We start from the raw sequence: 25,767 nt of genomic DNA, 5'->3' as shown, positions 1-25,767 counted from the left end.
CTGGTAAAGTGCAAATAACAGAAAGCGGTTATTAATAATCAGAGTTTTGTCCGAGCCAGGTTTAATAGCCTGATGGCTGTGGGGAAGTAGCTATTCCTGAACCTGGTTGTTGCAGTCTTCAGGCTCCTGTACCTTCTACCTGAAGGTAGCAGGGAGATGAGTGTGTGGCCAGGATGGTGTGGGTCTTTGATGATACTGCCAGCCTTTTTGAGGCAGCGACTACGATAAATCCCCTCGATGGAAGGAAGGTCAGAGCCGATGATGGAGTGGACAGTGTTTACTACCCTTTGTAATCTTTTCCTCTCCAGGGCGCAGGTCACTTGATCACTTCTTCTTTCGTGTGGCGTGCACAGCCTAAAGTTGTTGGACAACTTGTTCTATTTGATCTTCCGTTTGTGCACGTCGAGTTGATTGCATTAGTCGAAACAGGGCGGACCACATGAAGGTTGCAATCTTCCACCCCTCACTTGGTCACAAAGTCTATTTAATGCAGACTCTGAAAATGAGTACGGTCACATTTTTCTCGGTTGCAAAAAATAACAAGCGTAGAAGTGAACAAGACAGCTGAAGTGGTCGGGAGTGGCATTAATGACCGTATCCTCCACACCAAGAATTGTCAAGTGCATCGGCTGTGAAGTTGAAACTTGATTTCAATTTGCTTTTTAATCTTTCTCGCTGATTACTGATTGGGAGGAACCTGCTTTATCTGCAAGGTTATTCTCCGTGAAATAAACGGACGCCCAAATGGATTTGGAATTAACCGCGGATGGAGAGGCAGATTATTGTGTCCAGTCAGTGATTGAAAGCACAGCTCACAAGATAAAGTTGCAGTGAACCGCAGACAGCAGTGGAGGCCAAGTCAGTGGGTATATTTAAGGCAGAGATAGATACATTCTTGATTAGAACAGGTGTCAGCGATTCTGTTGGAGAAGGCAGGAGAATGGGGTTAGGAGGGAGAATTAGATCAACCATGATTGAATGGTGGAGTAGACTTAAAGTCATAGAGTGATACAGTGTGGAAACAGGCCCTTTGGCCCAACTTGCCCACACTGATCAACATGTCCCAGCTACTCTAGTCCCACCTGCCTGCGTTTGGTTCATATCCCTCCAAACCTGTCCTATCCATGAACCTGTCTAACTGTTTCTTAAATGTTGGGATAGTCCCAGCCTCAACTATCTCCTCAGGCAGCTCGTTCCATACACCCACCACCCATTGTGTGAAAAAGTAACCTCTGAGATTCCTATTAAATCTTTTTCCCTTCACCTTGAACCTATGTCCTCTGGTCCTCGATTCCCCTACTCTGGGCAAGAGATTCTGTGCACCTACCCAATCTATTCCTCTCATGATTATATGCCATAACATGCTATAACTCATGCTATAACTTGATGGGCTGAATGGTCCAATTCTACTCCTGTCACTTATGATCTTATGCACATGATCTTATGATCTTATGAACCCTGGTCATAGCGGCCCATGGGGGAGAGGGCTGGTGTCTGTTATATCCAATTGTCTGCTGTAACCGAGTGAGGGGGGTAACGCTAAAACCAAGACTGGGTGGAAGGTTTGAATATAAGAGCCAGGAGGTCATGATGCAGCTCTGCAGGACTTTGGTTAGGCCACACTTGGAATATTGTGAAGATAGACACAAAATGCTGGAGTAACTCGGCGGGTCAGGCAGCATCTCTGGAGAAAAGGAATAGGTGACGTTTCGGGTCAAGATCCTTCTTCAGACTGAGAGTCAGGGGAGAGGGAAACTAGAGGTATGAAAAGGGAGGTTTGTAATCGACATCAGTCGATAGTCTATCTCCTGTGACGGAGGTGGTGAGATCAAGAAACGGGAGGGAGGTATCGGAGGTGATCCAAGTGAATTTGAGAGCAGGATGGAAATTGATAGTGAAGTTAGTGAAGTCCGTGAGTTCTGCATGGGTGCAGGAAGTAGCCCCGATGCAGTCGTCAATGTAGCGGAGTTAGAGCTAATAAGGCAGGTGTATGTACGCCTGGAACATGGATTATTCGACATCCACTACAAAGAGGCAGGCATCCACTACAAAGAGCTAGGGCCCAAGCAAGTGCCCATGGCTAAATCTTTGATTAAGAAAAAATGGAAGGGGGTGGAATATTATGTACAGTTTTGTTCGCCCCATTACAGGAAAGATGTGTAAGCTTTGGAAATGGTGCCGAGGAGGTTTGCCAGGAGGCTTTAAGAAGGAACAGCAGATGCTGGAAAATCGAAGGTAGGCAAAAGTGCTGGAGAAACTCAGCGGGTGCAGCAGCATCTATGGAGCGAAGGAAATAGCAAATAGATGCTGCTGCACCCGCTGAGTTTCTCCAGCACTTTTGTCTACCTTTGCCAGAAGGCTGCCTGGAGGAGAGGGTTTCAGCCACAGGGGAGGTTGGGTAGACTTGGATTGTTTTCTCTGGAACGTAGGTGTTGAGGAGAGACTTGATAGAAGTACGAAAAATTATGAGGGCAAATATATGGTGGACACTAACATTATCCTACACATTCGGGACAATTTACAGAAGCCAATTAGCCTACAAACCTGCACGTCTTCGGGATGTGGGAGGAAACCGGAGCACCCAGAGAAAACCCACATGGTCAATCATTTACCTCGATGGAGATGCCATTGTTCTCCGTATCGTATCTCCGTCCAACCCCCCCCCCCCCCCCCTAACATGGCGGAGCTTTACCAAGGATCGCCTGTGAAGAGCTCCTGTGGACTTTAACACCGTGAAGCCCGCGGTCTCTGGTAAGAAGAGACCGACTCGGGAGCTCCATGCTGCGGAATGTTCCAATCCGTCCCGACGCTGGAGTTTCCATCATCCCATAATACGAGGGCTTCGGACATCGGACCGCCGGCAACAACGACTGCGGAGGGTTCAACATCCCCGACCACAGGTGAACAAAGGAGGAAGATGATTGAACTTTATCACCTTCCATCACAATGAGGATTGTGGATTCCGCTGTGGTGGATGTTTATATTAAACTTTGTTTTATGTGCTGGGTGTCTTGTTGCTTTCTGCTTAGTATGGCTGTATGTTAACTCAAATATCACTGTACCTTAATTGGTACATGTGACAATAAATTTGAGCTTGAACCCGGGTCTCTGGCGCTGTAAGGCAGCAACTCTATCGCTGCTCCTCTTTGAACTAGATGTTGTACTTGTGTTTGGCTTAATTGGATTCATGTACAGTGTGATCTGATTTAATTGGACAGCATGCAAAAAACTTTTCACTCTGCCTCAGCACACGTGACAATCAGAAAGCAACACCATTTCTCTCTGTGTGTGAAGTTGCCATGGCAATTGTGCAAGAATCCCAGCAAATGCAATGCATTTCCTCAATAATTTGATAAAGGATGATTTTAGTTTAGTTTAGAGATACAGCATGGAAACAGGTCCTTCGGCCCAGCGAGCCCGCTCGGACTATCCATCACCCAAACACTAGTTCTATCCCGCGCACTACAGCCAATTCGCAGAGGCCGATTAACCTACAAACCCGCATGTCTCTGGAATGTGGGAGGAAACTGCAGCACCCGGAGAACACCCACGTGGTCACGGAGACAACATGCAAACTCCACACAGACAGCACCCGCAGTTAAGATTGAACCCGTGTCTCTGGCGCTGTGTGGCAGCAACTATCCCGCTGCATCACTGTGTCGCCCATGAAGTGCCCATTTATATTTATATAATACATTTATATAAAGATGTTTTATCATCTATAGACACAAAATGCTGGAGTAACTCAGCAGGTCAGGCAGCATCTCTGGAGAGAAGGAATGGGTGACGTTTCGGGTCGAGACTCTTCTTCAAACTTTTATCATCGATACTTGCATTATTCCACAACAAAAGAAATGTAGGCTTTTTAAGAAGTCAAATATGAAAGAATATTTCCCATAATTGTTCATGGTTGAAATTTGCATAATTTCCTTTTTATTGTTTCATTGATGTGATTTCACTCCACATCACTTCAATGAAGCCGATCTATGTTGATAAAGCCTGGCAAGAATATTTTGTGTGCAGGTTTTAATAAATTATAATTTTTCTTCTTTATATTAAAAGGGAGCAAAAATGTCAATATAGCAGTGGAAAATATCAAAGGAGTATAAGAACCAAAAGTCCTTTCAGTGAATTTTAAACCAACAGATGATTTTCTTGGATTGGAAGGACGGAGGGAAATGTTATTGTTGTGGGTGTATCGGTTGGCTTTGAATATAATTTTATATGACATCTAACCTTCAAAGCCATACGAGGCAGAGAAATTTATATCAAAGCATCCTTTTTGCCGCTCACTGTGAAGTGTTGCCAATTGATTTAAGTTTAGGTTTATTATTGTCATGTGTAGTGCAGTACAGTGAAACACTTTGCTTTGCATGTTTTCCAATCAGATCAGATAATCTATGTTACTAAAAGTCTGATCTTGACCACTTCCTGTTGTTCTGTATATTGATTTTAGAAAGAACGCTGCCACTTACGGCTGTGATTTTTGGCCATCTTACTCAGTCCCCCTCCCCTGCGCAGGATAAGAGGATTTTTCCCATCGATAAAAAATAAAAGTCATTAGTGTTTAAAAAATGTTGAGATTCTCTCTCCTGACGGCCACACCCCTTCCGGAGGGACTATAAACCCAGGAAGTGTTGAGTGCCTCAGTCAGTCTTTGCAAGATGGTATAGCGAGATGGTCACGTCTCTCAGTCTGAGCTGTGAATAACACTGAACACATGTCTACTAAACTGTGAGTGTGGTTTTACTGACCTTGAGTGCCCTTAATGTGGTTTGAAAATGAAAATGTGGTTGGTTTGAAATCAAGCACAACAAATGGTTGTTGGTGGTTGGTTTGAAATAAAGCACAGCAAATGGTTGGTGGTGGTTGGTTTGAAATGGCAAATGATTAAACGTCTAAACTTGACAACCTCCTGTTTGCACTGTATATTGATTTTAGATAAAACGCTACTACTTACGGCTGTGATTTTTGGCCATCTTACTCAGTTCCCCTCCGCTCATCAGGTGCAGCGGATCCTTCCATTCAATGAAAAACAAAAGTGTTATTAGTGTTTAAAAAATGTTGAGGATCTCTCTCCTGTCAATCACGCCATGAAGGCTACGCCCCTTCCGGTGGGAGGGGGGAGGGATTATAAAACCCGGAAGTGTGGGCGTGGCTCAGTCTCTGCAAGATGGGGAAGGAGAGGTCATGACTCTGTCTGAGCTGTGAATCAACTGAACACACTGAATGTCTACTGAACTGTGAGTGTGGTGTTTATGTGGTGTTTTGTGTGGTTTTATGGTGGTTTCATGGTGGTTTCACCTGGCTTGAAATGGTATGAAACTGCATTTGAATGTGGTGGCCTTGCACCCTGCTTGAAGTGGTCGGAAACTGCACTTGAATTTGGTGGCCTTGCACCCTGCTTGAAATGGCATGAAACTGCACTTGAATTTGGTGGCCTTGCACCCTGCTTGAAGTGGCATGAAACTGCACTTGAGTTTGGTGGACTTGCACCCTGCTTGAAGTGGTCGGAAACTGCACTTAAAATTGGTGGCTTTGCACCCTGCTTGAAATGGAATTTCAAGGAATAGCCGTGAGTCAACTGCCAGCCCACCAGTCGTGAGTGAGCTGCCAGCACATCAGGCTTGAGTGACTGAGCTGCCACCCCAAGAATCCATTTGACACACAATGTCCATACTAGCCCTCTGGAAACCAGTCCCTTCAGCCCACAACACCCATACCAGTGCTCCAGAACGTTCCCCCCCCCCTCCCACTGTCCACCAATATTGGAATTGGTGGAGAGGTGGAATATTGTGTTGGGGGACTATTTGGTTTGAAATAAAGCACAGCAAATGGTTGGTGGTGGTTGGTTTGAAATGGCAAATGATTAAACGTCTAAACTTGACAACCTCCTGTTTGCACTGTATATTGATTTTAGATAAAACGCTATTACTTACGGCTGTGATTTTTGGCCATCTTACTCAGTTCCCCTCCGCTCATCAGGTGCAGCGGATCCTTCCATTCAATGAAAAACAAAAGTGTTATTAGTGTTTAAAAAATGTTGAGGATCTCTCTCCTGTCAATCACGCCATGAAGGCTACGCCCCTTCCGGTGGGAGGGGGGGGGATTATAAAACCCGGAAGTGTGGGCGTGGCTCAGTCTCTGCAAGATGGGGAGGGAGAGGTCATGACTGTCTGAGCTGTGAATCAACTGAACACACTGAATGTCTACTGAACTGTGAGTGTGGTGTTTATGTGGTGTTTTGTGTGGTTTTATGGTGGTTTCATGGTGGTTTCACCCGGCTTGAAATGGTATGAAACTGCATTTGAATGTGGTGGCCTTGCACCCTGCTTGAAGTGGTCAGAAACTGCACTTGAATTTGGTGGCCTTGCACCCTGCTTGAAGTGGTCGGAAACTGCACTTGAATTTGGTGGCCTTGCACCCTGCTTGAAATGGCATGAAACTGCACTTGAATTTGGTGGCCTTGCACCCTGCTTGAAATGGCATGAAACTGCACTTGAATTTGGTGGCCTTGCACCCTGCTTGAAGTGGCATGAAACTGCACTTGAGTTTGGTGGACTTGCACCCTGCTTGAAGTGGTCGGAAACTGCACTTGAAATTGGTGGCTTTGCACCCTGCTTGAAATGGAATTTCAAGGAATAGCCGTGAGTCAACTGCCAGCCCACCAGTCGTGAGTGAGCTGCCAGCACATCAGGCTTGAGTGACTGAGCTGCCACCCCAAGAATCCATTTGACACACAATGTCCATACTAGCCGTCTGGAAACCAGTCCCTTCAGCCCACAACACCCATACCAGTGCTCCAGAACGTTCCCCCCCCCCCCTCCCACTGTCCACCAATATTGGAATTGGTGGAGAGGTGGAATATTGTGTTGGGGGACTATCCCCCCCCCCCCCCGTGAACATGGGACCCAACAGGTCCCACGTAGTCTAGTACTATATATAAATAACATCATGGTCAACTCATGTACAATAGGTAGAGCAAAGGGGAAGATACAGAGTGCAGAATATAGTTCTCAGCATTGTAGCGCACCAGTTCCAGAGACAAAGTCCAATGTCCGCAATGGGGTAGAGGTGAATCGGACAGCAGCCTAGCTTATGGAAGGACCGTTCACAAGCCTGATAGCAGTGGGGAAGAAGCTGTTCTTGAGTCTGATGGAGCACGCCTTCAAGCTTCTGTATCTTCTGTAACTTGTTGACATGGTGGTGCAGCGGTAGAGTAGCTGCCTTACATATGGTCACATAGATAGGACAGGTTTGGAGGGATATGGACCAAGCGCAGGCAGGTGGGACTAGTGCAGATGGGACATGTTGGCCTTTGTAGGCAAGTTGGGCTGAATAACCCGTTTCCACACTGTATCACTGTCTCATTCTATGACTCTAAACTAATTTGAACAAGTTAAGTCCCTGGCAACAGCTGTAATTATCATTATGCTGGTCTTTCCTAAAGTCAATGATGCCTGTAGGGTTAAAGGGGCTAAACAGTATTCGATGCACAACTCGTAAGTAGATGTCTTATCATTGTAGCTGTCATCAAGGCTGTGTTTTTAATCAAGCCTGTTGTTATCAGAACCTCAAAAGCACCGTGCGAAAACAATAAAATGTGAAAACCGTGTACAATTAATTCAGACATGAGGTGCAATTTGCATCTCAAGTGTACTGTCAGAGCGGAAAGGTGCCCCAAGAGTACAGCGTAAGCATTTAGTTTACTCAGCCATGGAGAGTCCATTGCAAGCATGGTGGTGATAATGATGGTGCTTTATTGTCACTTTGTACCTTCCAAGGTGCAGTGACATCCTTTGTTTTTGCAGATAAAAGCACAAAAAAGAGTCGCCAGAAAATCGCTGACAAAGTTACATAATGCCCTCACCCATTCTTCATCATCCCACGTCGGGTCCCCCTTAGTTCTTGGCGGCCCCCACCCCCCTCATTCCGGGACCCCCTTTATTCTTGGCGTGCCCCTCCCCACGACAGGTCCATCTTGTTCTCTGCCCCCATACCCCCCTCATGCCAGGCCCCCCCCCCTTTATTCTTGGTGGCCCCTCCCCACGCCAGGTCCACATTGTTCTCTGCCCCCCCACCCCTCCCTCTCAAGCCAGACCACCCCCCCCCCCTCTTTATTCTCGGTGGCACCCACATGCCGGGTCCCACTTGACCTCAGCGATATCCACCTCGGCCTGACTCTGACCTCGGCCTGACCCCGTCTCGACCCCAAGGCTCCGACCAGACCTCCGACCTCCCCTGCGCTATCCATGTACCTGTCTAATTGTTTCCTAAACATTGTGTTGGTCCCAGCCACAACTACCTCCCCTGGCAGCTTGTTCCATACACCCACCACCCTTTGTGTGAAAAGGTGACCCCCCTCAGATTCCTGTTAAATCTTTTCCTCTTCACCTTGAACCTATGTCCTCTGGTCCCCGATTCCCCTACTCTGGGCAAGAGATTCTACCCGATCTATTCCTCTCACGAGGATGTTGACAATGAGGATTTTACAATGTTGTCAACTTTCTTTCCCACAGAGCCGGAAGCACGCGAGTAAGGTGCGTCTGTACTACATGCTTCATCCCGTGGATGGCGGATGTCCTGCCAAGAAGCTCAGAGCGGAAAACGTAAGCAGTCTTACTCTAATTGCCAAGTCGCTGTGAAGGTGTAACTCTGCCCCGCGACAGGGGCTCAGGCAGTGAGGAGCAACAAGCACAAAGCGAAATGCTGGAGGGACCCAATGGGTTAAGCAGCATCTTTGGAGGCAACAGTCTGAAGAAGGGTGCCGATCCGGAACATCACCGATCAATGTTCTCCAGGGATGCTGCCTGACCCGCTGAGTTTAGTTTAGTTTAGAGATACAGCAAGGAAACAGGCCCATCGAATCTGCATTGACCAGCGATCCCTGCACATTAACACAAGCCTACACACACCAGGGACAATTTACACTTATACCAGGTATACAAACCCAAGCCAATTAACCTACAAATCTGTACGTCACCCATTCCTTTTCTCCATGGATGCTGCCTGTCCCGCTGAATAATAGCCCTGTCCCACGGTACGAGTTCATTCCAAGAGCTCTCCCGAGTTTGCCCTGATTCGAACTCGGAGATTTACGGTAATGGCCACTCGTCGGTACTCGGAGCTCTCGTGGACATTTTTCAACATGTTGAAAAATCTTCACGAGTCTTCACCTGCCGTTAGCGAGTCTTCCCGGGTACCTGCCGTTAGCGATACGAGCCACTAAGAAACGTCCCCGAGCTCTGACATTATTTATTCTCCGTGCTTACCACGAGTTTGAACTCGGGAGAGCTCTTGGAATGAACTCGTACCGTGGGACAGGGCTTTTACTCCTGGTTTTTGTGTCTATCTTTGGTTTAAACCAGCATCTGCAGTTCCTTCCTACACCATCAGCCCACCAAATCCATAATGATAATTGATCACCCGTTCACTCCAATTCTATGCAATCCCACTTTCTCATCCACTTCCTACACATTAGAAGCAACCTTTATGAATGCCAATTAGCCCGCACGCTTCCACAATGATTAGTTTAGTAGTTTTGAAATACAGCACGGAAACAGGCCCTTCGCCACCGAGTCCGCTCCGACCAGCGATCCCCGCACATTTAACACTACATTCCACACACTAGGGACAATTTTACATTGATGCCAAGCCAATTAACCTACATACCTGCACGTCTTTGGAGTGTGGGAGAAAACCGAAGATCTCGGAGAAAACCCACGCAGGACACGGGGAGAACGTACAAACTACGTACAGACAAGCACCCGTTGTCAGGATCGAACCCGGGTCTCTGGTGCAGTCAGGCAGTAGCTCTACCGCTACGCCACCGTGCCACCCTGTTGTGGGAAACCAGAGCACCCGGAGGAAACCCACGGGGTCACGGTGAGAACATGCAAACTCCACACAGACAGCACCTGAGATCAGGATCGGTACCTGGGTCTCTGGAGCTGGGAGGCAGATGCTCTACCAGCCATGCCACTGGTGCTGCATAAAAAGAATGGTCTGCGATCTTATTGAATGATAGAAAAGGAATGAGGGACAGAATGGCCTACACCTGCTTCAATTTTTTGTTGGCCTCTGTTGTGATAAAAATAAGATACCCTTCAGGCATTAGATATTCAATATCCAATCCAACATATGTTGCAGATTTTTGGCTTCAATCGATGTTGCAGGATTGCAAATGTTCCAGCCAATATCCAGATGCCTGGGGTAGCAACTAAAGTAAAAGTTTATGACTGTTAGAGATTGGAACTATAATATCTTTCAGAAAGTTTTTTGGGGTTCTTGGAGCTTAACTCTTTTGGAAACCTAATGGGCTTGTCCCACCTACGCGACTCTGCAGGCGTCCACCAAGGACTAGTTTTAATGGAATTCACCTACGACACCTGGCGACAACCTACGACAGCAAAAATTGTCGCCACTGTAGCCGAAAAACTTTCAACATGTTGAAAATCTTGCGGCTGTCGCCTGCAGTCGCCCAAATAATCACCTAAGTGGGACATGCCCTTAACTCTATCTTTAATATGTAGGAAGGAACTGCAGATGCTGCTCTACACCGAAGATAGACACAAAATGCTGGCGTAACTCAGCGGGACAGGCGGCATCTCTGGACAGAAGGAACGGGTGACGTCTCGGGTCTGAAGAAGGGTCTCGACCCGAAACGTCACCCATTCCTTCTCTCTAGAGATGCTGCCTGTCCCGTTGAGCTACTCCAGCTTTTTGTGTCTATCTTCGGTTTAAGCCAGCATCTGCAGTTCCATCCTACACAACTTATTCTCCACGTTGTATGGTGACCAGAGAACAAGATTTGGAGTAAACGTTGATACAATTTGTCACCCATTCCTTCTGTCCAGAAATGCTGCCTGTCCCGCTGAGTTACTCCGGAATTTTGTGTCTATCTTTGGTGCAAACCAGCTTCTAAATTTAGACAATTGTATCTTGGTTATATCTTGAACCCATTTAACGTGCAAAACCCAAAACGCTATCGTCACTGTCTGAAATCTCATTATTTTAAGATATCCAGTGTAAATCGGTAATATTCCTACTTGTGGTGAGTGCGATAATTCTGTGGCTTGCTGGAACGCTGGTGAACACTGCCAACTGTGCAAGTTCATAATGATTTGCTCCTTGGACCATGCTATATTGTGTGGCTGCAGATTTGTATTTTTCCTTTTTGGGAGATGGTTTATTTCTGAACTGCTTCTTCTCAAGATCCAAAGCTGCATCGATGCACCAAATTGAATTTTTCGCCGAAATCGAGTTTTCGCTACAATGATGATTCTGGATCTTTCAGAGTCACAGCTAATTAATCCTTTGCATCCCACCAGTAGGTCATTGCAAAGTGCAAAGTGCGCAGTTCTTAAGAGACACGTCCATGCTACTTCAGCATAAAGCACACACACACAAATGATCAACAAGCACATCAGGAAGGCTGGCTCCGTCCTAGGGGCGGAGTTGGAGTTGGATTCACGGGAGGTTGGTCTTGGAGGGGAGGATGCTCCTCAAACTGCAGAGCATCCTGGACAATACAGCTCACCTCCTCCATGACATACTGGTCAACCTGAGGAGCACCTTCAGCAACAGACTGGTTCCAAGATGCAGTACAGAACGCCACAGGAGATCCTTCTTCCCTGTGGCTAACAAACTGTACAACTCCTCCTCCTCTGTCGTGGGGTAGACTGAGACTGACCCCCCTCCCCAATCTTTGCACATCCCCAATCCTTTCCACTCGTCACTTTCATTTCATGTTTCGTGTATCTTGTGTTTTATGACTTTTGGTAGATAGTCTTATTTGGTAGATTTGGTTCTTTAGTAACTTGTCAGTTTCTTTGTTGAACTAAATTAAGGCGCATGTTGCAATCAAAATCAATTTCCCTCCTGGGATAAATAACGTTCTATCGTATCGTATCTTATTGTAACATGCTGGAGTAACTCAGCAGGTGAGGCAGTTTCTCTGGAGGACATGGACATGAGACGTTTCAGGTCGGGACCCTTCTACAGAAATGATTGTAGCAGAAGGGAGACAGCCGGAAAAGAGGTGGGGACGGGAGTTGGATACTAATGTGTAGGAAGGAACTGCAGATGCTGGTTTACACTGAAGATGGACACAAAATGCTGGAATATCTCAACGGGACAGGCAGCATCTCTGGAGAGAAGGAATGGGTGACGTTTCAGAAGGAAGACTGGAGAAGAGTCTCAACCCGAAATGTCATCTGTTCCTTCTCTCCTGAGATGCTGCCTGTTCCGCTGAGTTACTCCAGCATGTTGTGTACTAAGTCCAGCCTACAGTCCATAGCAGGAGGTAGACAAAAATGCTGGAGAAACTCAGCGGGTGCAGCAGCATCTATGGAGCGAAGGAAATAGGCAACGTTTCGGGCCGAAACCCTTCTTCAGATGCTGCTGCACCCACTAAATTCCTCCAGCATTTTTGTGTACCTTCGATTTTCCAGCATCTGCAGTTCCTTCTTCAACACAACAGTCTACAGCAGGATATTTGGTCTCCGACACTTGGTTGCGTTTTATTCCGTCTCTGTGCACACATTCTGGAACAGAACGTTCTTACCCAAGCAGACTACTGATGTGACTCAAGGGAACAATTTACAGACATATTCTTCAATGGAAATTGGAAAATAATATCAACAAGCAGCGTTACCTTAGTGGTATTTAATCCTGCGCCATTGAATCACACTTAACGGAGGAGGCCATCCAGTGTAGTGGGTCTATAGCAAAGATTCCTCTAAGATCTTTGGTCTATCTTTGGGACGACAGATGGCACAATGGGCTAAGTGTTCGGCTGGCAACCGGAAGGGAGCCGGTTCGAATCCCGCTTGGAGTGCATACTGTCGTTGTGTCCTTGGGCAAGACACTTCACCCACCTTTGCCTGTGTGTGAATGTGTGTGAGTGATTGGTGGTGGTCGGAGGGGCCGTAGGCACAGATTGGCAGCCACGCTTCCGTCAGTCTGCCCCAGGGCAGCTGTGGCTACAGAAGTAGCTTACCACCACCGAGTGTGACTGAGGAGTGAATGAATAATGCGATGTAAAGCGCCTTGAGTATTAGAAAGGCGCTATATAAATCCCATCCATTATTATTATTATTATTATAGATGCGTAAATAACTCACGTGGCACAGACTCCCCACATGCTATGAAAGGAGCTCTCCCCCTAATTGGTCCCTTGAATTGGTATTAGTATAAACCTTTTCATTCATTCATTATTGTCATTCAATAATGCCCCTGTCCCACTTAAGAAACCTGAACGGAAACCTCTGGAGACTTTGCGCCCCACCCAAGGTTTCCGTGCGGTTCCCGGAGGTTGCAGGTGGTTGCCGGAGGTTGCAGGTAGTGGAAGCAGGTAGAAAGACTGACAAAAACCTCCGGGAACCTCCAGGAACCGCACGGAAACCTTGGGTGGGGCGCAAAGTCTCCAGAGGTTTCCGTTCAGGTTTCCTAAGTGGGACAGGGGCATAAAAGATTATCACTGATTCAACTTGTCCCGGTGTGCTCCTGTTTTTCCCACCATCTATCCACCTGCCATCACCCTCCACCCCACCCCCCCCCCACACACACCCATTCAGTAATTCAGAATGAAGGAGATTTGGAAGCCTTATGCAAATTGAATTGTAACTTTCTTTATTTTTATTTTTTATTTTTACGGAGAGGAGAACAATCTGCGCATGCGCGGTTTCTGATTTTTTTTTAAAGCCGACTGACTGCCTACACTGAGTAATTAGTCACGGCAAGCTCCTGGCAAAGAGGCACCATGTAAAGGGCATCGACAAGGTTATGAAGGTGTTCAATATAATTTCAATTATCCCTCTTCGATTTCGGTGCCTCTTCCCCAAGCCGGATCCCCCTTTGTTCTTTGCGGCCCCCCTCCCCCCCACGCTGGGTCCCTCCTTGTTCTCAGTGAGGTGGTGAACCATTGTGTTTAAGAGGCTTTTAGATAAGCGCATGGAAGTTCAGGGAATAGAGGGAATGGATCATGTACATGCAGATGAGAACACTTTAACTAGCATAATGTTCATTGTGGGCCGAATGGCCCATTCCTGTGCTGAACTGTTCTATATTCTATGTTGTTCTATCCCGCTCCATTTAAACCATATACAGCTTTTTTGTTCTTTCTGCCAAAGTAGTTCCTATTATAAATTCCTTCCATTGTTTTTACTTGCACTTGGGGCCAATATACATTTATGACCCCATTTCCTAAACGTTCATGAAAATGGCTGCAGCCTCTCCCAGCCTCTCCCTCACAATGCTTCAGCACAGAGATCAGTCTATAATAGGCACAAAACGCTGCTGGAGTAACTCAGTGGGACAGGAAACATCTCTGGAGAGTAGGAATAGGTGATGTTTCGGGTCGAGACCCTTCTTCTGAAGAAAGGTCTGAAGAGGGGTCTCGACCCGAAACGTCACCCATTCCCTCTCTCCAGAGATGCTGCCTGTCCCGCTGAGTTACTCCAGCATTTCGTGCCTCTCTTCGGTTTAAACCAGCATCTGCAGTTCCTTCCCACACAAACATCAGTCTATACCTCCGCAGCTAACAACGCATGCATTATTTTTTCCACGATCCACTTATCTACTTTACATTAATAGATTCCTTTTACCTTCAGTTTTGACAAGTTATTGATGTGTCTTATCAGAGAACAATGCGGCGATGTATTCCCCGGTTGCAAATGGGAAATGATATTAATAAGGCGACAATAAATGTTGCCTTTTGTGGTTTTTAATCATGACAACTTCAAGCCGTAACATTTAATTTGGAAGAAATATAGCACAGGCATAACTGTCTGACATTACCGTGTGACAGCTAATGAGTCTTTTTTCTGTTTATACTTTAAAAAAAATGTCAATAACATATTTAATGTCAGAGGCTTCAATGCCTTTTTTTTGAGGAATTGATGTTCACGTCATTGCATTGTGTGATGGAAGTTCACGGTAATTTCTAAACTTCTTTGAGTGATGACAAACGATATAATATTTGCTTCTCGACCCGAAACGTCACCCATTCCTTCTCTCCAGAGATGCTGCCTGTCCCGCTGATTTACTCCAGCATTTTGTCTCTACCTTCAATATTTGACAAGATACATTTAAATAGAGTCATAGAGTCATACAGCGTGGAAGCAGGCCCTTCGGCCCAGGGCGGTCATGGTGGCGCAGCGGTAGAGTTGCCTTCCAGCTAATGCAACGCCGGAGACCTAGGTTCGATCCCGACTACCGCTGTCTGTACGGAGTTTGTACGTTCTCCCCGTGACCTGCGTGGGTTTTCTCCGAGATCATCGGTTTCCTCCCACACTCCAAAGATGTACAGGTTTGTAGGTTAATTGGCTTGGTAAATGTAAAAATTGTCCCTAGTGTATGTGGGATAGTGTTAATGTGCGGGGATTGCTGTTTGGCGTGGACCCGGTGGGCCGAAGGGCCTGTTTCCGCTCTGTATCTCTAAACTTGCCCAATGCTGACCAACATGCCCCATCTACACTAGTCCCACCCATCTATGTTTGTCGCATGTCTCTCTCAACCTTTCCTCTCCAGGTACCTATCCAAATGCTTTTTAAATGGTGTGATAGTAACTGTCTCAACTGCCTCCTCTGGCAGCCCATCCCATTCTATGTGTCAAAAAAGTTTGGAGGTGTGTGAAATGAGCTGCCAGAGGAGGTAGTTGACAAACAAAAGTGTACGTTCATGTTTAGTTTAGTTTATCGTCACGTGTACCGAGGTACAGCACAAAGTGTTTTTTCTGCTAATCGGTCCGCAGAAAGACTGACCATGTTTACAATCTAACGGTCCACATTGTACAGATACATGATAAAGGGAATGACATGAAGTGCAAGATAAAGTCCAGTAAAGTTCGATTAAAGATAGTCTGTGGGTCTTCAATGAGGTAGATAGTAACCCTAGGGAGAAGTAGGAGTGACCGGGGCAAGAATGGTTCTTGATTGTGCTGGTGGCCTTGTCGAGGCAGCGTAGATGGAGTCAATGGAAGGGAGGTTGGTTTGTATAATGGTCTGGGCTGCATCCACAATTCTCTGCAATTTCTTGCGGTCTTGGATGGAGCTGTTCCCAAACCATGCTGTGATGCATCCCAATAACATTGCTTTCTACGACGCATCTGTAGAAGTTGGTGAGAGTTGCTGGGCACATGCCGAACTGAGGAAACAGAGGCGTTCTTATCCATTGCTTCGATTTGGCTGGTCAACGATAAACAAGTCGACAGAATGTAAGACGTTCCTTGGGGTCAGCCTGACTCAAGGGATACCTGTCATAACAACCTGGGGTATTATGAGTTTGAAGACTTCTTCTTCTTGCGTATGGCGTGCACAGCCTAAAGTTGTCGGACAACTTGTTCTGTTTGATTGTGCACGCCAGGTTGATTGCATTCGTTGAAACAGGGCGGACCACGGGAAGGTTGCAATCTCCCACCCCAGTTTGAAGACCAAATGTCACCTATCTCTATCCTCCAGAGATGCTGCCTGACCCGCTGAGTTACTCCGGTCCTTTTTTCTTGTAAACCAGCATCTGCAGTTCCATGTGTCTGCGGCTCTCTCTCTCTGGGATCTAACGAAACTGACTCGATGAGGACTGTGTGTGTGCGGAACAAGGAAGAGACTGTTGCGACATTGATGCCAGTTGACCGAGACTAATTAATAGGGAGTCTGATTTTATTTTTGAAACAAAAAGATAATGACTTTCCGTGTCGCAGAAGGTAATCGATCATCATGCAGCTGATTGCATCTAAGGAGAGCAGTAAAACTGAAACCCTCTACTGCTCTTCATAAAACACATGTGTCCCAGTGAGATTCTTGCCTGGTTACTGAGGTAGAAATAGTTCAATGATTCAGTGGTGTATGAAGGCATAGTGTGTAACACAGTCGCAGTCGCTTTTAGGCCATTAATCAAGGGATATCAATTTAAATCCCACTGCGGTAATTGTAGAATTGAAAGTCAAGTAATTAAATAAATCTGTGATTAAAGGTAGTTTCAGTGATGATAGCCACAAAGCTTTAGGCTTCAGGCTCGAAGGGTCAAATGGCCTACTCCTGCACCCATTGTCTATTGACTTTAGAGATACAGCGAAAGAAACAGGCCCTTCGGCCCACCGAGTCCGTGACGACCAGCGATCACCCGAACTCCTGCACACCCGGACAATTACAGAAACAAATTAACCTGCAAACCTGCACGTCCTTGGGATGTGGACGGAAACCGGAGCACCCGGAGAAAACCCACGCGGTCATGGGGAGAATGTACAAACTCCGTACAGACAGCACATGTAGGCAGTATCAAACCCAGCTCTCCGCCGCTGTAAGGCAGCAACTCTCCCGCTGCATCGCTATCAGTTAGTCCTCTAGCTATTAATAAGGAATTATCCAATAATAACCTATGAGATGGTCCTCAGAACACAATCGGTTGGGTAGAGAGAAAAAGCACAAAGTGATGGAGTGACTAAGCGAGTCAGTAGCATCTCTTGAGGACATGGGTTGGTGATTTTTGGACGGGGCCCTTCCTCAGACCTCTCCAGTAAAGTAGTATTCTCCAGGAGAGGAGACCTGCTAAACATTCTGGACTCAGTCTTCCAACGTGGACTCCAGATCTTCCAACATGGTTGAGTCTTAACTATCTCCTCAGATAATGGGGACCTGAGGGAAGGGTCATAAACGCCGGTATTGGCAGAAGCGTCCGTATCCTGTGTGAATGTTTAGTTTAGTTTAGTTCAGAGATACAGCGCGGAAACGGGCCCTTTGGCCCACCGGATCGTGCCTGCGATCCCCGTATATTAACACTATCCTACACACACACTAGGGACAATTCACACATACACCAAACCAATTAACCTACAAACCTGTGCGTCTTTGGAGTGTGGGAGGAAAAAGCGAAAATCTCGGCGAAAACCCACGCGGTCATGGGGAGAACGTACAAACTCCGTACAGACAGCACCCGCAGTCGGGATCGAACCCGGGTCTCTGGGACTGTAAGCGCTGTAAGCAGGCCCTCTCATAGACGAACTGAGGCCCGGGCCAGTTTTAATTTTAGAGGCCCCCAAACCAAGATCAATCAGAGGCCCCCTCAATTTTATAGGCTGCCAAATCAAGATGCCTTTGAAGCAGACAGGCATGAGGCCCAAAACCCGATTGACTAATTACAGCAATCTTGCTTCACGATGGGAACATTACAAAATACTTCAAGTAACCCTTGCATCCACGTTCCTGCTTTCTCCCTGTATCCCTTGATTCCATTAGCCCTAAGAGCTAAATCTAACTCTCTCTTGAATACATCCAATGAATTGGCCTCCACCGCCTTCTGTGGCAGAGAATTCCACAAATTCACAATTCTCTGGGTGAAAAAGTTTTTTCTCATCTCAGTCCTAAATGGCCTACCCTTATTCTTAAACTGTGTGACCCCTGGTTCTGGACTCCCCCAACATGGGGACCATTTTTCCTGCATCTACCCTGTCCAATCCTATAAGAATTGTATGCTTCTATAAGAATCCCTCTCATCCTTCTAAATTCCTTTATCATCGTTACTTTTTTGCATATCTTTTATTAATTTGTTCTTCATCTCTCTATATCACTTTATAGATCTCATTTCCTGATTCTCACCTATTCCTTCTCTCCAGCGATGCTGCCTGACCCGCTGAGTTACTACAGCTTTTTGTGTCTAACTTCGGTTTAAACCAGCATCTGCAGTTCCTTCCGACACAAAGGCAGCATCTTGTCAGCTGTCGTCAATGCCCAAACAGTCTTAATCTGAGTCTATATCACTTTAAATGAGCAATCCCATGACTGAGGGAGGCCGGTAGGTTCCATCGCATTACTCTACGCTGCCCAGACAGAATGAAACGTGTTCCTTGAGCTACAAAGAGCAGCAGTCTTATCTCATTCTCAATCCGAAATAAGGACAGAACATTATGAAAAACGCTCAGAGAGCTTCACGATGGCGCAGCGGCAGAGTTCCCGCCTTACAGCACCGCAGACCCGGGTTCAATCCCGACGACGGGTGCTGGGCAGGGTTTGTTCGCTCTCCCCGTGACCTGCGTGGGTTTTCCCCGAGAGCTTCGGTTTCCTCCCACACCCCAAATACCTACAGGTTTGTAGATTAATTGGCTTGGTATAAATGTAAAATTGTCCCTAGTGTGTGCAGGATAATGTTAATGTGCGGGGATCGCTGTTCAGCGCGGACCCAGTGGTGGCCTCGCTGTATCTCTAAACTAAATGAAACTTAACTGAACTTACACAACACCGTATCAAAAAAAACAGAGTTAATGTTTCAATGTTTCAAATCAAAGAAAGGTTTGAAGGGATATGGACCAGACATGGACTCTCGGTTTAGGAACAGCTTCTTACAAGCAACCATCAGGCTCTTGAACACTACAAACACCAAGTAAGTTGCGTCCAACTGTTTTCACTGGTGGGATGTTTCCACTGGTGTGAAGGTCCAGGACCAGAGGGCATAGCCTCAGAATTAAAGGGCGCTCTTTTAGAAAGGAGGTGAGAGGAACTTCTTTAGTCAGAGGGTAGTTAATCTGTGGAACTCATCACCTCAGACGGCTGTGGAGACCAAGTCAGTGGGTATTTTTTTTCAGGCATAGATAGACAAATTCTGGATTAGAACAGGTGTCAAGGGTTATGGGGAGAAGGCAGGAAAATGGGATTATGAGGCAGAGATCAGCCATGATTGAATGGTGGAGTAGACTGGGTGGGTCAAATGGCCTGATTCTACTCCTGTAACTTGTGAACTAAGTTACAAGTAGGAAGGGAGAACAACTAAGATACGAACGGAGACGAGGAAACACTTTTTCTCACAGAGAGTGGTGAGTCTATGGAATTCTCTGCCTCAGAGGGCAGTGGAGGCAGGTTCTCTGGATGCTTTCAAGAGAGAGCTAGATAGGGCTCTTAAAAATAGCAGAGTCCGGGGATTATGGGGAGAAGGCAGGAATGGGGTACTGATTGGGGATGATCAGCCATGATCACATTGAATGGCGGTGCTGGCTCAAAGGGCCGAATGGCCTACTCCTGCACCTATTGTCTATTGTCTATTGTCTATTGAACTACAAACTGTCTCGGTTGTATGAGGGACTTTAGGATCTGGTTTTGCACTAATATTGTTCTTTCTTTAAATTCATTGTTTTTTAAAAATATTTTGATTATTTTGTTACCTATTGAATATTGTATTCACAGACCTGTTATGAACTCTTGGCAATTGGACTAACTTAAGGCCCTGTCCCACTTTCATGAGGCAATTCACGAATTCTCCCAAGTTTTCCCCTTGATTCAAACTCGCAGAATGTTCGTAACGAGCCCGTAGGAGGTCGTAGGAGTCCGTAGATATATCGTAGCGGCTCGTTATGCCAGCCGTAGGTACTCGTAGCATCAGGTAAGTCAGGACGTTTTTTCCAGCCCGATAAAAAATGACCACGAGTAAAAAAATGGTCGGGATGAAAGAAATTGCAACTTTTTACTCGTAAGGAGGGCATCGAAATAGTCATGGGAATTCGTACACCCACTCGTAGGAGTTCATGGAAGGTCGCAGGAGTTCGTAGATTACCACGATCTTGATTTTTTTTTAGATCCTTTAAACTCCGCAGAGGTTTTGAATTATGTCGTGAAAGTGGGACAGGCCCTTTAGATGTTCACATGGAGAAGTTGGGCCGAAGGGTCTGTTTCCGTGCTGAATGACCATTTGGCCCTCTGTCAGATGATTTCTTCGATGTGAAATGTTAAAAGCCCTGTCCCACGGTACGAGTTCATTGAAGAGTTCTTCCCGAGTTTGCCCTGATTCGAACTCAGAGATTTACGGTAATGGCCACTCGTCGGTACTCGGGGCTCTCGTGGACATTTTTCAACATGTTGAAAAATCTTCACGAGTCTTCCCGAGTACCTGCCGTTAGCGAGTCTTCCCGAGTACCTGCCGTTAGCGTTACGAGCTGCTATGAGACGTCCCCGAGCTCCAACGTACCCGCAGCGCTCATTCTCCGTGCTTACCACGAGTTTGATTCTTTTTTAACTCGGGAGAGCTCCTGGAATTAACTCGTACCGTGGGACAGGGCCATAAGTCACTTTCTCCGTACAAGATACTGCCTGACCCACCGAGCATTTCCACTGAGAATTCTCTGTTTTAATGGGGATCCTTGTAAACAGTTTTCTCTCAGTCTCGTTTAGTTTATAGTCACGTGTAAACCACATTACAATGAAAAGCTTTTGTTGCATGCTAGCCTGTCAGCAGAAAGACAATACGTCTCAACCCGAAACGTCACCTATTCCTTCGCTCCCTAGATGCTGTCTCACCCGCTGAGTTTCTCCAACATTTTTATCCACCTTTGATTTTTCCAGCATCTGCAGTTCTTTCTTAAACATGATTACAATGGGGTATTTACAGGTTACAGATACATAATAAGGGAATAACATTTAGTGCAAGATGAAGCCAGCAAATTCCGTTCAAGGATAGTCCGAGGGACACCAATAAGGTAGATAGTAGTTCAGGACTGGTCTCTGGTTGTGGTGGGATGATTCAGTTGCCAGGGGTGGGAGATTGCAACCTTCACGTGGTCCGCCCTGTTTCGACGAATGCAATCAACCTGGCGTGCACAATCAAATAAGATCAAATAGAACAAGTTGTCCTACAACATTAGGCTGTGCACGCCATACGCAAGAAGAAGAAGATTCAGTTGCCGAATGTCAGCTGGGAAGAAACTGCCCCTGAATCTGGAGGTGTGCGTTTTCACACTTTTGCCCGATGGGAGAGGGGAGAAGAGGGAGTGGTCAGGGTGCGACTCGTCCTTGATTGTGCTGGTGACCTAGTCGAGGACGAATCACACCTGGCCTCAGTCTACTGAGAAGGGGCCAGGATATGGAACCTCTGATGATGTAGATTCTGCAAACTTTCATCTTCAATTGGCAGAGAGTGTAATCAAACCAATTACTCCATCCTTGCAGAAAACACTGATTGAATAATTGCAGCAATCCTGTGTCGTGATGAGAACATTACAATTACCTTAAGTAACCCTTGCTTCCCCTCGCTCTCCGTCCCTCCCCCGCCCAAGTCGATGTACTAGTTTCATTGTCTGTATAAATCACTTTCACCCAGCCCACAGCTAACAATGGGACTGTTTCCATTATCATCGTTACTTTGTTGCATTTCTTTCATTAATTTGCTCTATATCTCTCCATATCACCGTCTGTATCTCTCCTTTCACTTTCCCCCTGACTCTCAGTCTGAAGAAGGGTCTCGACCCGAAAAGTCACCTATTCCGTTTCTCCAAAGATACTGTCTGACCCGCTGAGTTACTCCAGTTTTTGGTATCTATCTCGGTTTAAACCAGCATCTGCAGTTCCTTCCAACACAATTACTTGCTTGCTGTACTGATGAATGAGAGGCTCAGTGAGTGGGTCATACGGTCATAAGTGATAGGAATGGTATTAGGCCATTCAGTCCATCAAATCTATTCCACCATCCAATCATGGCTGATCTATCTCTCCCTCCTAACCCCATTCTCCTGTCTCCTCCCCTTAACCTCGTACTAATCAAGAATCTAGCCATCTCTGCCTTAAAAATATCCACAGACTTGGCCTCCACAGCCTTCTGTGGCAAAGAATTCCACAATTATGTAATGCCTGTGGCAAATGGTGGCTTGAATGCCAACTCTCCACCCCTCGCCTCCGCTTCCCGATCATGTACGTGAACGTTGGATCCAGCAGGAAGCTATTGGTTTTTCTCATCAAGATAAACTAGATACCTCTGGAGATCCTCCTGAGAAATCCCTTGTGATCTTGGGTTTGAGATTCCTCTTCCTCCATCTCAGGCGAAGGTGGTTGAGGTTTACTTGAATAACATCAATTTGCCTCTCCCCTGATGCGCAGTCTGAAGAAGGGTCCCGACCCGAAATGTCACCTGTTCAGGGCCTATCCAACTTGGCCGTCATTTGCTCCTCATTTACGCGTCATATGTAAAATAGGCCGACGTGTTCTTACGCGCGATGTTGTGTGCAAATCACGCGTCATCATGCCGTCTGGTGCACGTGATGACATTAGAATACCCTGCGGCGCGCGGTGACGCATGATTATGCACGGTGACGTAACCATGCGAGACGTCGGGACGCCAGCATTCAACGCCAATGCGTCAGTGTGCGTACACAATGCATCAGCGTGCGTACGCGATACGTCATGCAGATCGCGCGCGAGGATTTTGTGCAGCACGAAATCCTGAAGCGTCGCGCGATACTGCGCGCAACTCCACACTCCTCCACGCCTCTCCATGCGCCCGTCCCACGCTACCCGTGTGTCACAGCGCAACAGCCACATTTTTGGAGGTCGCATAAATGGCGCGCAAATGACGGCCAAGTGGGACAGGCCCTTTCCTTTTCTCCAGAGATGCTGCTGACCTTTTCAGTATTCACTTTAGTTTATTGTCACGTGTACCGAGCTACAATGACTAGCTTTTGTTGCGTGCTATGCAGTCAGCGGGAAGACAATAGATGATTGCAATCGAGTTATTCACAGTGTGTAGATACGTGATAAAGGAAATAACGTTTAGTGCAAGCCAGCAGGTGGGATCAAGGACCTGCTGAGTTATTTCAGCATTTTGTATCTATCTGAGGTAAACGCCATGAGGTGTCTCCTCCTTTCATTAGCAGGCCTCGCACAGGAACAGCGATGCTGCTGTTTCTGGAATAGACATGGGGAACAACCTTGAGATTTCTGGCTGACATGTGTCTGGAAGATAGATTGCTGTTTGCTCACTGCTCCTAACACTCAATTTGTACCTGCGGAAGGAAGCCAACCTTACTACACAATCATTAGCAATGTGAAGATAAGCGTGAAGTGCAAAGTGAACCTTTGTGGAATACCAATAGATTCGATTTTAGTCATCGACATGCTTTTATTGAGACGGTTCACTTTAGGTTTTAGGCTTTGGAGATACAGCGTGGAAACAGGCTCTTCAGCCCATCGAGTCCGCGTCGACCATCTCTCATCCCGTACGCTAGCACTATCCTACACACTAGAGACAATTTATAATTTACAGAAGACAATTAACCTATAAACCTGCGTGTCTTTGGATTGTGGGAGGAATCCAGAACACCCAGAGAAAACCCACGCGGTCACAGGGAGAACGTGCAAACTCCGTACGGACAGCACCCACAGTCAGGATCGAACCCGGGTCTCTGGTGTTGCAAAGCAACAGCTTTACTGCTGCGCCACTGTGCGGTCGTTATGTTTGAGCGCTGAAGTCAATAGACAATAGACAATAGGTGCAGGAGTAGGCCGTTCGGCCCTTCGAGCCAGCAACGCCATTCAATGTGATCATGGCTGATCATCCCCAATCAGTACCCCGTTCCTGCCTTCTCCCCATATCCCCTGACCGCTATTTTGAAGAGCCCTATCCAGCTCTCTCATGAAAGTATCCAGAGAACCCGCCTCCACAGGTATCTCTCGTGAAAGTATCCAGAGAACCCTGAGGCAGAGAATTCCACAGACTCACCACTCTCTGTGAGAAAAAGTGTTTCCTCGTCTCTGTTCTAAATGGCTTACTACTTATTCTAAAACTGTGGCCCCTGGTTTAAAGTCAAGGTTTAATGTAAAAACAGCTTCTGTCTCAATTAAATCGGTTCATCAGGTAGATCTAAAAGTGCTATACTAACTCAGGGCGGCACTGTGGCGCAGTGGTAGGGTTGCTGCCGTACAGCGCCAGAGACCTGGGTTTGATCCTGACTATGGGTGCTGCCTGTACAGCATTTGTACGTTCTCCCCGAGACCTGCGTGGGTTTTCTCCGGGTGTTCCGGTTTCCTCCCACACTCCAAAGACGTACAGGTATGTAGGTTAATTGGCTTGGTATAATTGTAAATTGTCCCACGTGTGTGTGGGGTAGTGCTAGTGTGCGGGGATCGCTGGTCAGCGCGGACTCGATGGGATGAAGGGCCTGCTGCCACTCTGTATCTCTAAACTAAACTAAACTAAACTAAACTAAACTAAACTTATCAATGGGTTAGGGACAGGTATAACTAACTAATCCGTCAGCAGAAATTGAGCACTGGATTAGCAGAGCAGGTGACTTGTTGCAAGCGCAAATGATCAGTTAAGTGTCAAAACCAATCTGTTATATTACTAGGCAGATGCCAAGCCTAGTTGCTTACAACAACACCGAGGTTCTGGCCAATCTTGGCTGAATTGTGCATTTTATTCTTTCTAAGAACATTTCAGAATAGTTCTTGGGTGTGTTCACAATTCTACAACTGGACTCAAATAAACTAGGGCAGAATTTAGCCAGTAGAAACAAGGAACTGCAGGTGCCAGTTTAAGAAGAAAAACACACACAATGTGCTGGAGTAACTCAGCCGATCAGGCAGCACCGCCACGGTGGTGCAGCGGTAGAGTTGTTGCTTTACAACGAATGCAGCGCCAGGGAGACCCGGGTTCGATCCCGACTACGGGTGCTGTCTGTACGGAGTTTGTACATTCTCCCCGTGACCTGCTTGGGTTTTCTCCGAGATCTTCGGTTTCCTCCCACACTCCAAAGACGTGCAGGTTTGTAAGTAAATAGGCTTGGTAAATGTAAAATATGTCCCTAGTGGGTATAGGATAGTGTTAATGTGCGGGGATCGCTGGTCGGCGCGGACCCACTGGGTCGAAGGGGCCTGTTCCCACGCTGTATCTCTAAACTAAACTAAAGTAAATAGTGAAGTACAGTCTGAAGAAGGGTTTCGGCCCGAAACGTTACCTATTTCCTTCGCTCCATAGATGCTGCTGCACCCGCTGAGTTTCTGCAGCATTTTTGTGTAC

General features: G+C 46.6%; 1 protein-coding gene across 2 annotated transcripts in view; it reads left to right on the top strand.

The window, feature by feature from the left end:
• Positions 1 to 25,767, top strand: part of zmat4 (zinc finger matrin-type 4) — a 152,030-nt gene that overhangs the window by 36,129 nt on the left and 90,134 nt on the right. For both annotated transcript variants that reach the window (XM_033013783.1, XM_033013782.1), the window contains exon 3: positions 8,520 to 8,609. In XM_033013783.1, coding sequence (XP_032869674.1) covers positions 8,520 to 8,609 — 90 coding nt within the window. The remainder of the gene's footprint in view (positions 1 to 8,519; positions 8,610 to 25,767) is intronic.

The sequence above is a fragment of the Amblyraja radiata genome, chromosome 39 (genome assembly GCF_010909765.2).
Source record: "Amblyraja radiata isolate CabotCenter1 chromosome 39, sAmbRad1.1.pri, whole genome shotgun sequence".
Taxonomy (NCBI): domain Eukaryota; kingdom Metazoa; phylum Chordata; class Chondrichthyes; order Rajiformes; family Rajidae; genus Amblyraja; species Amblyraja radiata.
Note: the sequence above shows the minus strand (reverse complement) of the source record. Positions and strands in the feature narration are given on the sequence as shown.